Source organism: Pyxicephalus adspersus, chromosome 6, assembly GCF_032062135.1.
Source record: "Pyxicephalus adspersus chromosome 6, UCB_Pads_2.0, whole genome shotgun sequence".
NCBI lineage: Eukaryota > Metazoa > Chordata > Amphibia > Anura > Pyxicephalidae > Pyxicephalus > Pyxicephalus adspersus.
The window spans coordinates 37180150-37194266 of NC_092863.1; the positions used below are offsets into that span (position 1 = coordinate 37180150).

The following is a 14117-nucleotide window of genomic DNA, read 5'->3' on the forward strand; positions in this document are numbered from 1 at the left end:
GATAGATAGATGCAAAGATAGATAGATAGATAGATAGATAGATAGATAGATATATGGATAGATAGATAGACGATGGATGGATGGATAGATGGATAGATAGATAGATAGATAGATGGATAGATAGATAGATAGACAGAGAGATAGATAGATAGATAGATAGATAGATAGTTGGATAGATAGATAGATAGATCGATGGATAGATAGATAGATAGATAGATAGATAGACAGACAGAAAGATAGTTAGATAGATATATGGATAGATAGATAGATGATGGATGGATGGATGGATGGATAGATAGATAGATAGATAGATGCATTGATAGATAGATAGATAGATAGATAGATATATAGATATATGGATAGATAGATAGATAAATAATAGATAGATAGATAGATAGATAATAAATAGATAAAATATAGACAGATAGATAGATAGATAATAAATAGATAAAAGATAGATAGATAGATAGATAGATAGATAGCTAAATAGACAGATCGATAATAGATAGATAGATAGATAGATAAAATATAGATAGATAGATAGACGGATAGATAGATAGATATATAGACAGATAGGTAATAGATGGATAGATAGATAGATAACATATAGATAGATAGATAGACAGATAGATAACAGATAGATAGATAGATAGATAGATACAAATATAGATAGTTAAAATATAGGTAGATAGATAGATAGAAAGATAGATAGAGAATAGATAAATAGATAGATAGAGAGATAGATTAGGGATCAGATTAGCCTAAATCTCATGAAAATGCTCTGCAACGGACTCGAATGTCTTCTCATTAGATTTATTTTGCCCTCAATTCCGGTAGCAATTTTTTTTCCCATTTTGCACTTAGAAGATTTTTTTTCATAGGTAGGGGACACGAACATATATGTGGACTTTGCAAAAATAATGAAAAATCTATACATTCAGAGGCTGCACATGCTAACTGAAATACACACAGCTCAGTAATTTTTGTTTTTGTTTTTGTTTGCTCTTTTGTATGGATATTAAATAATTATATTGTAAAGATGGATGCTAGATATAATAATATTTCTAGATCTATGTATTAATGTTGCTACTGTAAATGTAAATGCAAACATAATTCAATAGCTGCATGCACAACTTTTGACGCTCAAAAAAAAAAAAAATCACTGCAAATGCTCAAGCATTTTTTGTTGAAAGAAGAGAGGGAGTATCACAGACAAAGACTGCTCCAGGGGTAAACATAAAGATTCTCCTAAAAACTTGAACTGCATGCCAGAGACCCCTGAAGAAATAATGTGCGTGTGTAAGAGGTGCGTAAAGAGGGGAGGGGAAATGTTCCAAAATCAGACAAGGTTTGCATATTTAAGATGCACATGATTTAACTGTCATGTACAAAGCAATCCTAAAAGAGGAAGCTGTTATACTAATTAGGAAGAGACTATCATAGCTGGGCCTGAATCCCTTTTATCAATTCAAAACAAAAAAGGAAGAGGGGGAAGTATTGTGGCATGTGTATCGTGTCATGGTAAAAGGTAGGTGTGACCGATTTAAAATGTGCACAGTTCAAATGGCATGATAAAACAGGGCCATGTGAATGTAAATAAAAAGTTTATTTATAAAAAGGATACTTTGTTGTGGACACTTTGCTTGTAGCACAATAATTAAGGCATATGGCTGGACCAAGCAAGTTTATAGAGTGCCTTCAGAAGTCTTTCCCCAGAGGAAGGTCAGCTCAGATTTGCACATTTACCCTTTAAAATTTATGCAAGCCTTAAAAGAAACTTTGTTAGAAAGATGAGAGCTACAATTTCTCACTTGTTTTAAAGGGGCATTATAATTTATGTCATCCTGATTCTGATACTGACAATCATGTGCATATTAGTTGTCAGATTGAAGCACCCGGTGGGTGCTTACTCCAGTTCCATAAACAGTAAATGGTGAGAAATAAGAAGGGGGGAGAGAAAAGTTAAATTGTGCTCACGTCTGTGTACAGAAGTACATACAAAAAGTCATAACCAATGACACGCTAATGGCCTTGGGTACAATGTTTCTATGGAAAAGACAATCTAAATCACAATGAAATGAAATGTTTAGTATTAGTTTGATATTCCTTTGTATAAGGGCAGGTAACACCAGTTTTTAGAAGGAGAAGGAGAACTCTTGTTTTACTCTTCCTGGAAAGCAAGAAAGGCATAAACAAACCCAAATTTTGTTTTAAATGGAACCTGACAGGATAGGAAATATTTAGAACATTTCCATTTGCAAGGTGCATAGGATGGCACCCCATGACACTGAATTGTGTTACCATACATTACATTAAGAGATGCATTGTCCCACACTGATAGTGAGAACAGGACCAAACTGATATTTTCTTCTAACAGTATGACAATTTAGATCTCCAGATACTGCATGTTAATTTTTAAATATTGTATCCTCTAAGGAAAAAAACAGAATAATTTTCTTGTTTGAACCCTCCCTAGTGTTCATTGTGATTAATTGTATACTCCACAGTATAGGAAACATTGTCAGTTAATAATTCTGGTGAATAAAGTTTGCGTACAAATTCATATATCAGTATAAGTGAACTTGAGGGGTGCATTAGGCCTATCCCTTCCTGCTTTGTCATTCTGTACAGAGAGTGATGGGAAATCTCCCCCAGGGAAAGCAGGCAGAAAAAATAACTGACTAGCCGCTGTGTATTCTCTACAAAACTAAAAAGCATGGCCTGCCTATTCACTATTAAGTTGACCTGTCAGGCCCATTTTTACAAACTCTAAAGCTGCGTACACACGTGCAATTTTTGTCGTTGGAAAGGATCTTTCATGATCCTTTCCAACGACAAAGGACTACACGATGCATGAACGGTGCTGTACATACAGCACCGTTCTGCTCTATGAAGAGGGGAGGGGGAGAACGACGGAGCGGCACCCAGGACGGATCAACGGACGATGAATGACGCCGACTGTACACACGCCAGATTCTCGCCCAATATCTGGCCGATGCCGATTATCGGGCGAGAAAAATCTGACGTGTGTACGCAGCTTTAGAATGTGATGATTACACTAGATATTTGAGAAATATGGAAATGCCATTTCTTAACCCCTTCTGTTAGTTCTAATGGTTTCTAAGTCACTAACCTGGAACAAATACTGCTTAATAATAACGCTTGTGCTAGGTCAGGGAAATAAAGTGCCACAAAGACAGCCAGAAAACTAGTATGTTTAGACACTAAGGTCAACAATGGCAGTGTCTATGGTTTAACAATTTATGGCCATAGCAAAAATCAATAAATAATAGCAACCAAACACTGACTTTTAATATTAGTGTATGACAGGCAGTATGTCGATAGTGGATTATTTTATAAACTATAGCTAAATCCCCAACAAACGTATATTGCAGCTTACTAATATTAAGTAAAAAAAAAAACTCATATTTTTCTTGTGTACGCAATGAAACACATCAATCCACCATGTAATAGTAATGAACAATGCAGACATGTTCAAGGTCCAGTCTAGGTGGCAACCATGGCTCAAAGCATGAATACAGGACAGGAAATTTGTTATTCACTATATAGAGGAAAATGAAAAAAACAAACAAACAATGCAGGTATATTATCTAGGGTCTGGAGAGCTGCTATAGATTACATTTTTGATTTTATGTTTCAATACACTGTAAGTTTTGGGGTCTTCAAATATACTACTCATAAAAGCGACATAAAATGTATCGTTTTTTTATCTGTAAAGAAAAGATTTGCATTTTTCAGAAAGTTGTAATTTTTTATGTTCTTCTCTGAACATGGTGTACTGCAGCCAAATGTATTGGGAATAATAACTAGTATTAGATAAATGTGAAGACATCAGCAGCTCTGGCAAACATGACAGCAGAAATAGAACTAATTTGTGCAATATAGTTTAGCTGCAGGTTTTAATTTGTATCTCCTTTCTTGTCCCCCTAAAAATTATATATGTACAGCGCTGCGTAATATGTTGGCGGTATATAAATCCTGTTTATTATTAATAGTAATAATAATATTATTATTAATAATAATAATATATAAAAAGAAACATTTTTTTTAAAAATGGTCCTGATTGACAACATAGCCCTAATGGGCACAGCTTAGTAAATTGGCTTTTGTATATTGGTGATCCGCTCCACACTTCCTAAGCTAAGCTGCTCTGTATTCTCTGACTATCTATTGGGACTCAGAGTACATGAACCTGAAAGTGATCATTGACCTCTATATTGAGTCCACATGCTGTCCATTGATTTAAAGTAAAGACCACTCACTGAGGCATAAAATTACTGCTTGCTATGTTTATGCTTGATCCAATTCATAAAAAGAAGTTTTGTTACTTTTAAACATTATACAGAACAAAACACAATACAAAAACAAGGGGAAAAACAATGCCAAAAAGTAAAACAACCCCAGCATTTGCTCACATGAAGACACAGGCACACAATGAGCGTCCATCTACAAGCATGCTAAGCGTATAATGAGTAATTTGCGTATAAACAAGGATTCCCAAACATTTTCAAATGTGGAAAAGCAACTACAACTAACATAGCTCAGTTTATAGTTGGGAAGTTCTTCTTTATTCAATGTATTCTACACTTGGCCATGAGAAAGACCTCCACAATCATTACAGGAGACAATGACCCCTTTTTTTTAAGTCTAGCCTGTATCCTGTAGGTGTTGTTGTGTGGTCATAGAATTGAGGACATCCTAACTAAAGAGGCAGTGAAGGGTGAATATACAAGTAATAACACTAAAACACTCACAATTTAAATGCATCAATGGAACAGTAAGTACAGAGACTGCAAAATACAACTACAATGATGTGTATCTAAATTAGTTTATAGTGGAGGTTTCTGCTTAAAAGGAATGTACACTGTTTTTATTTTTCCTTAGAAAAACATTCAGTTGAGATCAGCTTTGATGTACATAATAATTATATCAATGTATGCTAATGTTAAAAATATTTATTTATATAATTTGGAATTCTATATGTACATAAAGGGGCAGCCATATATATTCATTACACATGCAGGTTCAGTTTCCTGCTTTGGAGTTGGAAAATGACAAATGATCTTCTGACACCCCATGTCTATTGGAAAGGATCCCAGGGTACCCAGACACCCAGGGATGTTTATTTTGATCCAGCCACAGGTTCACTTGGGCTCAGATTCACACTATAAATTGCACTAAAACTCGTACACTTTAATGTTTTGACGCGGTCCCACGACCCACAAAATACAGATGTGGTATATCTATGTATTTTGTGTGGTACAACACGGGGAACAGGGGGAAAGGTACAAAAGATGAGTTGAGTTGCCCTTAAAAGTACTGAAACATTTTGCCATGTGTAACAGTAAAATTCAGTAAAACACATGTTTTATTGCAATGTAAATGTAAACAGGATATGAACGTATGCTGCAAAATTAAAATACCATATAATATTAATCACTATACATGCACACTAATAATACATATTATACTACCATACTAATAGAATAATGCTATTTACTTTAAAGCCCCAGAATACCAAGGGGCTGTTATGTAGTGCACCTAGGTAAGTGCTCTTCAAAATGATTAGCACTGCCATGCACTTAGTTGCATTTATTACATGTGTTGTGCCACCATGCACAAAACACACAAGATATACATGCTTCTAATCAGTTTGCAACAAGCCCTACTGTGTGCAAATACAGCGTTTTCTTTTCCTTAACTACAGGGCTACAAAATTCTGGAACACTAATGTCACTTGCTGTAACTCTATATAGCTAAATACATATCTATACATGTATATAAAGCTTTAACATCCTAGATCCATCTTGTAGTCACTGAAATCATGCTTCCATCCAATGCTTCTCACATTTTGGCGGATTTGGCATATTTGTTATAGTTATTTTGTGGTGCAAACTACAAGGATAATGAATTCAGTACAAAATCTAAAAAAAGAAAAGTTCAGCAAATGCAATAAAAAGTGATGTATAAGGGAAAAAGCTGGAAGTGCACTACACTGCTTTGTGAGGGGCCAGCTTTGTTGACATTTTGTTTATCTCTGCTTTTCCTCTGTTGATTTTTCTCATATAAATTGTTAGTGTTCTTGCTTCAATGTCCCCAGGTCACAAATATCCAGCCAGCAGTTAATATGTGCTCCACAATGGACAATGTATTGCATTCCCACAGGCAGTTAAATTCACACTTAGTTGATAAATAGGGGCGGATTTTTGGAATAAAAAGTAGTGCCTCATTTCACAAAGCACACCCTTGAATTGTAAATGATATAATGATCGTCTCTATAAAAGCTTATTAGAATTTCAACCCTGAATGACCCCCTAAAACCTAGCCTTATGAGCAGAGGGCCTATGTAGCTGAATGTCTTCCCATGTCAGCAGGCAATATTTGTCTGGTCTGGTGCTGCAAGCGTTAACCTATTAAAGCCTCAGCTACAATGGGCCCTATCTTGCCTGCACATATTAATATTCCTTAATCCTAAAATAACCTTTACATATAGAACTACATCTGCTGAACTCTCATTGAGCCAGAGGGGTGGGCAAGCAGGAACACATTTTTTAAATGCAAAAAAATTTGAAACAATCCGAGCAATGAATTCATCAATGACACTGAATACCATTCCAGTTCCCATTTTTTTATAACTTAAATCCTAAAAGTGCTTTTTTGTGTCTTTGAAAATAATCCTAAAGACACGCCACACACAAAAGAATATCTTTTATACTCACCCATCCCACCGGCCATCAACTAATACCCATCTTCCCCACACTCTTAAAGCTGTTTGGTTTGTCTATTGGGCCCTGGAATCAAACCCTTGGTTTAGTGTTGGTGGGTATAAGACTTAGGGTTGATTACCTTCTAGTGACAGGTTGTCTTTAAGGAGAATCTTTATTTTTGCTTAATTTCCTAGTGAGTTGCTGACCTGACCTGTAGAGTTCTTAAGCAGAACTATGACCTTCTGTTGGAAAAAGTATGTTCTGCAGCATCTGCACTTACAGTTTCCTCTTTGTCACCCAACAAAATCTCACCAATACCTGCCAGTGAAGAAGTGCGCCTAATGCAACTTCCTGTAATGCGGTGGCAACAATGCTGCACTGCTCCTGAAATCAAAGAAGCATTGTCACTCTAATGTAGGCTGTACCTCCTTGTACAAAAGTGAAGGGAGTGGCTATCCATATTCACAAGCCCCTTTTCCAATCAGCACCTAGCCACACCCGGTCCCACCCACTGCTTTCTAGATTGGTAGCCCCACCTTATTTGGTGAAACCCTTCCTCTGCAGTGTCTGGGAGGGGAAGCATGGGAAGCACAAATGGTGGATTGGGCTCAGGGAATTTAAAGGAAGTTTACGCATGATGAATATGCATCACATATCAACTAGATTCAGGACTTGATTAGCATATCATAAAAGAACCTTTCGTTACTTGTTCCAGATTAGTTGTAGCCAGGGCTGTATTTTAACCACATGCACGCCAAAATGACTTTGCACATGCTTGTTTCATGGTTATTACGTGTAAAAACTACCAAAAAGTCATAAGCAATTTGTAAAACCTGTACAGATCCAAATTAAAGACAAAAAAAAACCTTTCTTGAAACTCCTGGTGAATTTAGCGACACCTCAGAAGCGATCAGAACTAGTACTAAAGAAAAAAAGTTCTGCCAGTTTGTAAATGATGAGCTAAAATGCTGATATATACCCTTCTGCTATAGGGTGCCCTGATCATTATGGTAAATACAATCCCGGTTCTAGACAGCTAAGCAAGGAACCTTCACAGCAATGACACCTTATATCTGCACTGGAAGTAGCACAATGTACTTTATCTGCCATAGAAACACATCACATTGGTTAGAAAGAAATACTCCAGACATTCACACCTTTGCACACTTCATCTTTCACAATATCACACTATCAGAATAAATTCACAGCAGCTGTGTTTCTCCAGAAACAGTGTATATTACTCTACTTTACAAGTAAACTATGGACAGAGAGACTGCAGCACCAATCAGATTCTGCCTTGCACTGTTATACTCTTGCAGAATAAATGATAGTGTCATTCTGATTGGTTGCTGTCTTTCCTATGCCAATAAAACATATGCAATGCAATAAGTGGAAAAGTGCAAGCACAGCAGAATATTGGGGTTACCTTCTGGATGAGGTGGGTGAGTATCGGAATTGGGTGCCAGGGCTCCACGTGCAGCAACCTTTGTCCATCAGCAGGGCACACAGCAGGCACAGGATGGCATGCCAACATGACAAATGCATGATGCCCCTGCACAGTGTGATCCAGCAGCTCAGGGCACTGATGTGTATGGAATACTTAGACTGCTGCTGGGTGACCCTACATAATCACAGGTAGCAGGCAGCATGCATCCAATTGCTTAGTGGGAAAACTGTCTGGTGATCCTCGATAAACCCACCTCAAAGTCACTAAGGACAAATCCAGCCTCCAGACAGCCCCCTAAGTGAGAAGTCTCACCCCCCTTTACCTCCTGCCTTTCTCAGAATGTGCCCCCCACGCAGCAGGGAGAACAGAGAAAAGAAGTCTGCTCAGACTCTGCCTACTTGCCTTTAGCTGGCTTAGAAATCCCAAACAATTGAGTTTTTAAATCACTGGGATAGCATTTCCCCCCCTTCTTCTCCTTTATGCTCTCCCCTCCTTCTATTACCTACCCTCTCTTTTCTTTCCCCTCCTCTCTTCACTCACTTCCTAGCAGCCTGACTCTGTCTTCCTTTTTATTCTGTCTCCCAAAATCCAATTTCCTCTCCTTGTTCTTTTCTCAGCTGCTGGGTCTTTACTCTCTGTGTCTTTAGATCTTCCCCTTGCCTCTATCCTGTTTTACCCTTTTACCCCCTGTATTCCCTAGCCTCCCCCCCATTTATTCCCAACCCCTCTCTAAATGTATTTAAATCCAATCCCTGTAATTAACTTGTTTCCCAAACTGTAAAGTCTGCAAACTGGTTTTAATCAACATTTGGGTCCTAAAATAAATTGCTGAAATGCCAAAAGAACAGAGACAATGGGACAACTGCAATTTATGGCAAATCCTATTCAGTTCTATTTCATGCATAAATTATAGGTCTTCAGAGACTTGTCTGTGAAAAGAACTTGTCATTTGTCGGAAAAAAGTTTATTTTGGTTTCTAAATAACATCTAATAACACACTGTGTATGATCGGGGAATGTAAGATTCGGTGCCATAGACTTTTTGTGGTAATGGGTTTCACTCGTACAAATAGAAGCTATGAAAATGTGTTTTTTTTTATTAAATTTGATAAACCCAAGCACTGGGGCTGGTGAGGCTCTTGTTATATGGTAACCCTGACACTATACAGAATATATTTATATATGAAAAGGCAGACCAGTAAATTCACTTTACATGTCTTAGTGAAATCGTCTCTCATTCTGTGTAATCTCCCCCAAATTTTCTGGGAAACCAAACTATCGGAAGTGTCAGCTCTGTGGTGTCCCAACTCCTGCTAGTTCTTCCCTCTGACCTCACATCACTGTCAGAAATTGTGATCTGATATCAGAAACTGGTATAGACTATGATGGTCACTCCTGAAGGTGTCGCTTTCCCAGAAGACCTTGGGGAGAAATTTTACAGCAAGGATCGCTTTCTAGCACTGGCAGAGGGAAAGGTGAATATTGGTGATGAGTAAGATTCACAATTTAATTTTGAGAAAATGCTACAATTTTGCCAAAATACATGGGTTCAAAAGAATTATTGCAATGTATGGGTTGCATTATCATTTTAATTACAAAGGACCGTTATAGAAGCTTATTTATCAACTATTCATCTTTGAAATTATAAACTTTGAACATTATGAACTTTTACTATGGTCAGTGTTTGCGAGAGAACTAAGTGCATTGAATAGCAGGGCATCTATCATTAACATTTTAAAAAAATGTAATCAGCAAACTTGTGACCAATATTCACATTTGTTTTAGTGTTGGAATAAAAATCTCAGGGTGATGATGTGTATTGGTATAAATGATTCACTGTAAACTTTGAAAAATACAGAATATTCCCAGTATCACAACTGCAGACTCTGTGTTATATATTAATATTATTATTATTAATATTATTAATAATAAACAGGATTTATATAGTGCCAACATATTACACAGTGCTGTACATTAAATAGGGGTAGCAAATGTCAGACAGTTACAGTTCTCAGTGTAAATCTTGAAAAATACAGAAAAATTTTGGACAACTGCTGAAGTGTGTTCTGTGTAATAATAATGGATTCTGCATTCTCACTGTGTTATGAGAAGGCAGCAGCACTGAGAAGCTACTAACAGGGATAACAAAAGCAGCAGTCACTCTCCACAGATAAAAGCTCCTAAAGAGACGGGAATTCTGGTCAAGATATTTTCTTCTAGTTGAAATGGTTCTTGTAATGCTGCAAAGTTCTGTATTAGTTCCCTACCCCCCACAAGAGCAAAAATCTGATTTAGAAAGAATCCCCCAATCTGTGGCTTAGATTGAGATTGCTGACTTTATATTGGTTGCTGGATGTGGCTGTATATGTGCAGTATGCTTTGCAGTGACCCCTGGAAACACTCTATTGGTTGGAAAAAGTTGGTGCATTTTCATCACATGATAAAAAAGCCATTTATGACATTTTCAAAAAATTTTTTGCAAAGTTTGCAAAATTCATTATATTTTAAAAGATAAAAAAGAAACTAAGAGGCTTAAATGGTTCCCACTTCATGTAATCACTGGGTTTAAATCCCACCTCCTAAAATTCAATGCATATTATACAGAAAAGGAGAGATATGTTCCTAAAGCTACGTACACACTTCCAATTATTATCGTTGGTAAACGAACGATGAACGATCCTGCACGATATCTGCGAACGATCGTATAGCACCGATCCTGTACATACAGATAACGACACGATCGTTCGCAGATATTGTACACACGATAGATGCGATCGTTTGAACGATACAGGAAGTGACGTGCACCACAGGAAGTGAGCGAACGTTCGTTCACCGCGCATGCTCAGACCATGGACGATCACTGAACGACCGTACACACGATAGATGGTCAACGATCGTCGTCCAATCCGATCCGCCGGTCCGGTCGTTCATTTCCAACGACTATCCTCGTTCGTCGGCGTCGTTGGTTACTTTTTTTACGAACGATTTTTGCCCAATCGATCGTTCGTCGTTCGTTCGTCGTTCATTTCCAACGATAAAAATTGGAAGTGTGTACGCAGCTTTAGATTGGAACTACTCAGAAATCGAGGAGTTGTGTGGCATTAAAATTTTATATATGTATTTAATTAAATAAACATATGGGATTTGAATGTCAAACAACCCTATGCCCCTCTCCTTTTCTGCATATAGTTTGGAAAATCCACCTTCTCATTCCGAGTGAGTATTAATGGTCTGATCGCACCTTCCGATTCATTTTATTAATGCACAAATGGTGAGCAATTTTGCAGTTTATTGTTTTATTACATATGTGTTTTATCTGAATGTATTTTTTTGTTTTCTGTTGTACTACACACTGTCAGCAATGGGTCTAGCTGCACACGGACCACAGGGTAACATGTAGTGAGGACCAAACCCTCACTTTTCTCAGTACAATGGTAAAGCTACCATTCTGCTCTCCTCTCCTGTCAGCGAGTGCTCCATGTTTGACTGACAGCCCAGTGTTATGAAAAATGACAGCCTCCCCGGGGCTGGATACTAGACCTGGTGGTATGATATTTGGAGGTATGTTTATGCTCCAAAATAAGCCTAGAAATGAGGCTCATCTGCTGGAGTCTTAGCAAACATGTAGCTCCACCACATTTCATAAGAATTCCCATTTTAAGAATAGGATGCAGTGGGGTGATTCATTGAAAATATTATAGCTGGGTCAAGATTCTGTTCTCATGCACCCATACCTGCATCACACCTTAAAGCAGAACTTAAAATTTAACATAAGTCCCACTTTGAGCTTCACCAACGGACAGGTGATGCCCCTTCTGCAATAACACTTCTTACTTGCCTGATCACACTGGAAATATGGGAAAAGGCTGGGCTGCACATACACCAGCTTTGATTGCTAGGGATACCCAGACAAAGATTTTTAAAACTAAAAATATATATACTCTCCATTTAGTTCTCCTAAGCATAGGGAATGTTTCAGTGAATGTCAGAATTACTGCTTTATGAATACACCCCTTGTAAACCTCTGAAAATAAAAATTCAGCATGATTATTGGATCAAGCTCCAAAAATTTCCACATTCAGCATATTTAAAAGATAATTGCTCCTCTTTTTAATTTTTAAATAGGAGAATAGCAGCCTCCAAAGGTCGCATTGAATATGTAAGAGAGATAAATATGTTACACACCGCATGGTTATCAATTCTAATTAACTATGGGCCAATCTCATACTATTTGGTGAATAAACATTATGAGCAGTTAAGACATTGAACATCAACCATTCAGATTTTACTTTTATCAGCAGGGTTACCAGAGTGGTGTGTCTAACTATGTGGAATCGAAATACTAATGAATGGAGAACACATTCACAGCTAAGGGACTCCCAGCCACAAATCAGTACAAACCAGTGAGGCAGGTGAACAAACTGTTCAGGTTTTACCAGCTAGTGTAATTCTGAGTGACCTAATCGTTATTGTATATTTGTAATCCTAATGTAATCGTAATGAGTATAAACACAAGGAATGTATTATTATTATAAATAGTATTAAACAGGATTTATATAGTGCCAACATATTACACAGCGCTGTACATTAAATAGGGGTTGCAAATGACAGACTATTACAGACAGTGATACAGAAGTAGACGATCCTGCCCGGAAGAGCTTACAATCTAGTAGGTGGGGGAATGTAGGCAGAAGAAGATGGGTAGGCAAGTTAAAAAAAAAAGGTTTTGAGTGCTCTTTTAAATGAGCAGAAAGTAGGAGCAAGCCGAATAGGACGAGGAAGACCATTCCAGAGAGTTGGGGCAGCTCTAGAGAAGTCTTGTAACCGTGCGTGTGATGAGGTTATGAGTGGGGAAGCCATTAGTAGGTCATTGGAGGAGCAGAGAGAGCGGCAGGGGGAGTATTTTTTTACCAGGTCACAAAGGTAAGTGGGACAAGAACTGTGGAGGGATTTGAAGGCAAAGCACAGGAGCTTGAATTTGATTCTAAGGTGAAATGGAAGCCAATGGAGAGAACTACAAAGAGATGCAGCAGAAGAGGAGCGGAGGGAAGAATGGATGAGTCTGGCTGCAGCATTCATAATAGATTGTAGAGGAGAAAGTCGGGTTAGTGGAATAGCAGAGAGGAGGAGGTTACAGTAGTCCAGACGAGAGATAATAAGAGCATAATATAAAGCAGCTTATAAATTTTTCAATGTGGTGGTTTCATTTTTATCACGCAGGCCAACATTTTGGGCAAGAACATTCCAGATCATTATCACTTTCTGTGAGCATAAAAAGTGTTACTTTAATTGTATGCTACTAATTCCTACATTCTCTGTGTAATGGAGAAGATTAAAGGCAGGCATGTTTATCATTTATACAACATATGATTCCAGGAAGGCAGCAAGTAAATACCATATTCTGGTTTTAGCCTGATCCCAATGTATGTAGCAGCTATCCAAAATGATGAAACTGATCACTGTAGGTTTATCCTCCCAGGGGTACAAGCAATAATTATCTGCTGATAGAACCACTTGTATAAGCAAATTTTATTGTTTCACTTATTTTCTCGTATTTCTTACATTGTTTTGACAAAAGGGAATGAACTGCATAATGTTTTATTTACATTTTTATATGTTATGTCAGATAAAATATAAACGAACATTTAATGATTGTTTTGAACGATTTGAATAATACGATCTTTCAAAGATAATTAACAGACACTAGATATGATTGTTTGAAAGATAAGGAAGTTGATGCAGAGGAAGGACCAGAAAACAGCACTGGAAAGTTTTGCAGAAGAAAGACAGAGAACAGCGCTGAAACATGATGCAGAAAAAGAAGGACAAAATATAGCTCTGGAAAGTCATGCATAAGAAGAAGGACTGAAAACATTTCTGGAAAGTAATGCAGGAGAAGGAGGAAAGAAAACAGCTGAAAGTAATGCAGAAGAAGGACAGAGA

General features: G+C 37.4%; 1 protein-coding gene across 4 annotated transcripts in view; it reads right to left on the minus strand.

Annotated features, from left to right (window-relative positions):
* The window catches only part of EMID1 (EMI domain containing 1), a 44240-nt gene extending 35492 nt beyond the window's left edge, over positions 1-8748 (minus strand). Inside the window, exon 1 of one of the 4 annotated variants that reach the window (XM_072415304.1) lies at positions 8155-8745. In XM_072415304.1, coding sequence (XP_072271405.1) covers positions 8155-8273 — 119 coding nt within the window. In that variant the 5' untranslated portion in view covers positions 8274-8745. Of the gene's footprint in view, positions 1-8154 lie in introns of all 4 variants that reach the window. The other 3 variants (XM_072415306.1, XM_072415305.1, XM_072415307.1) reach the window with 3 other exon arrangements.
* Between the last annotated feature and the right edge of the window lie 5369 nt (positions 8749-14117).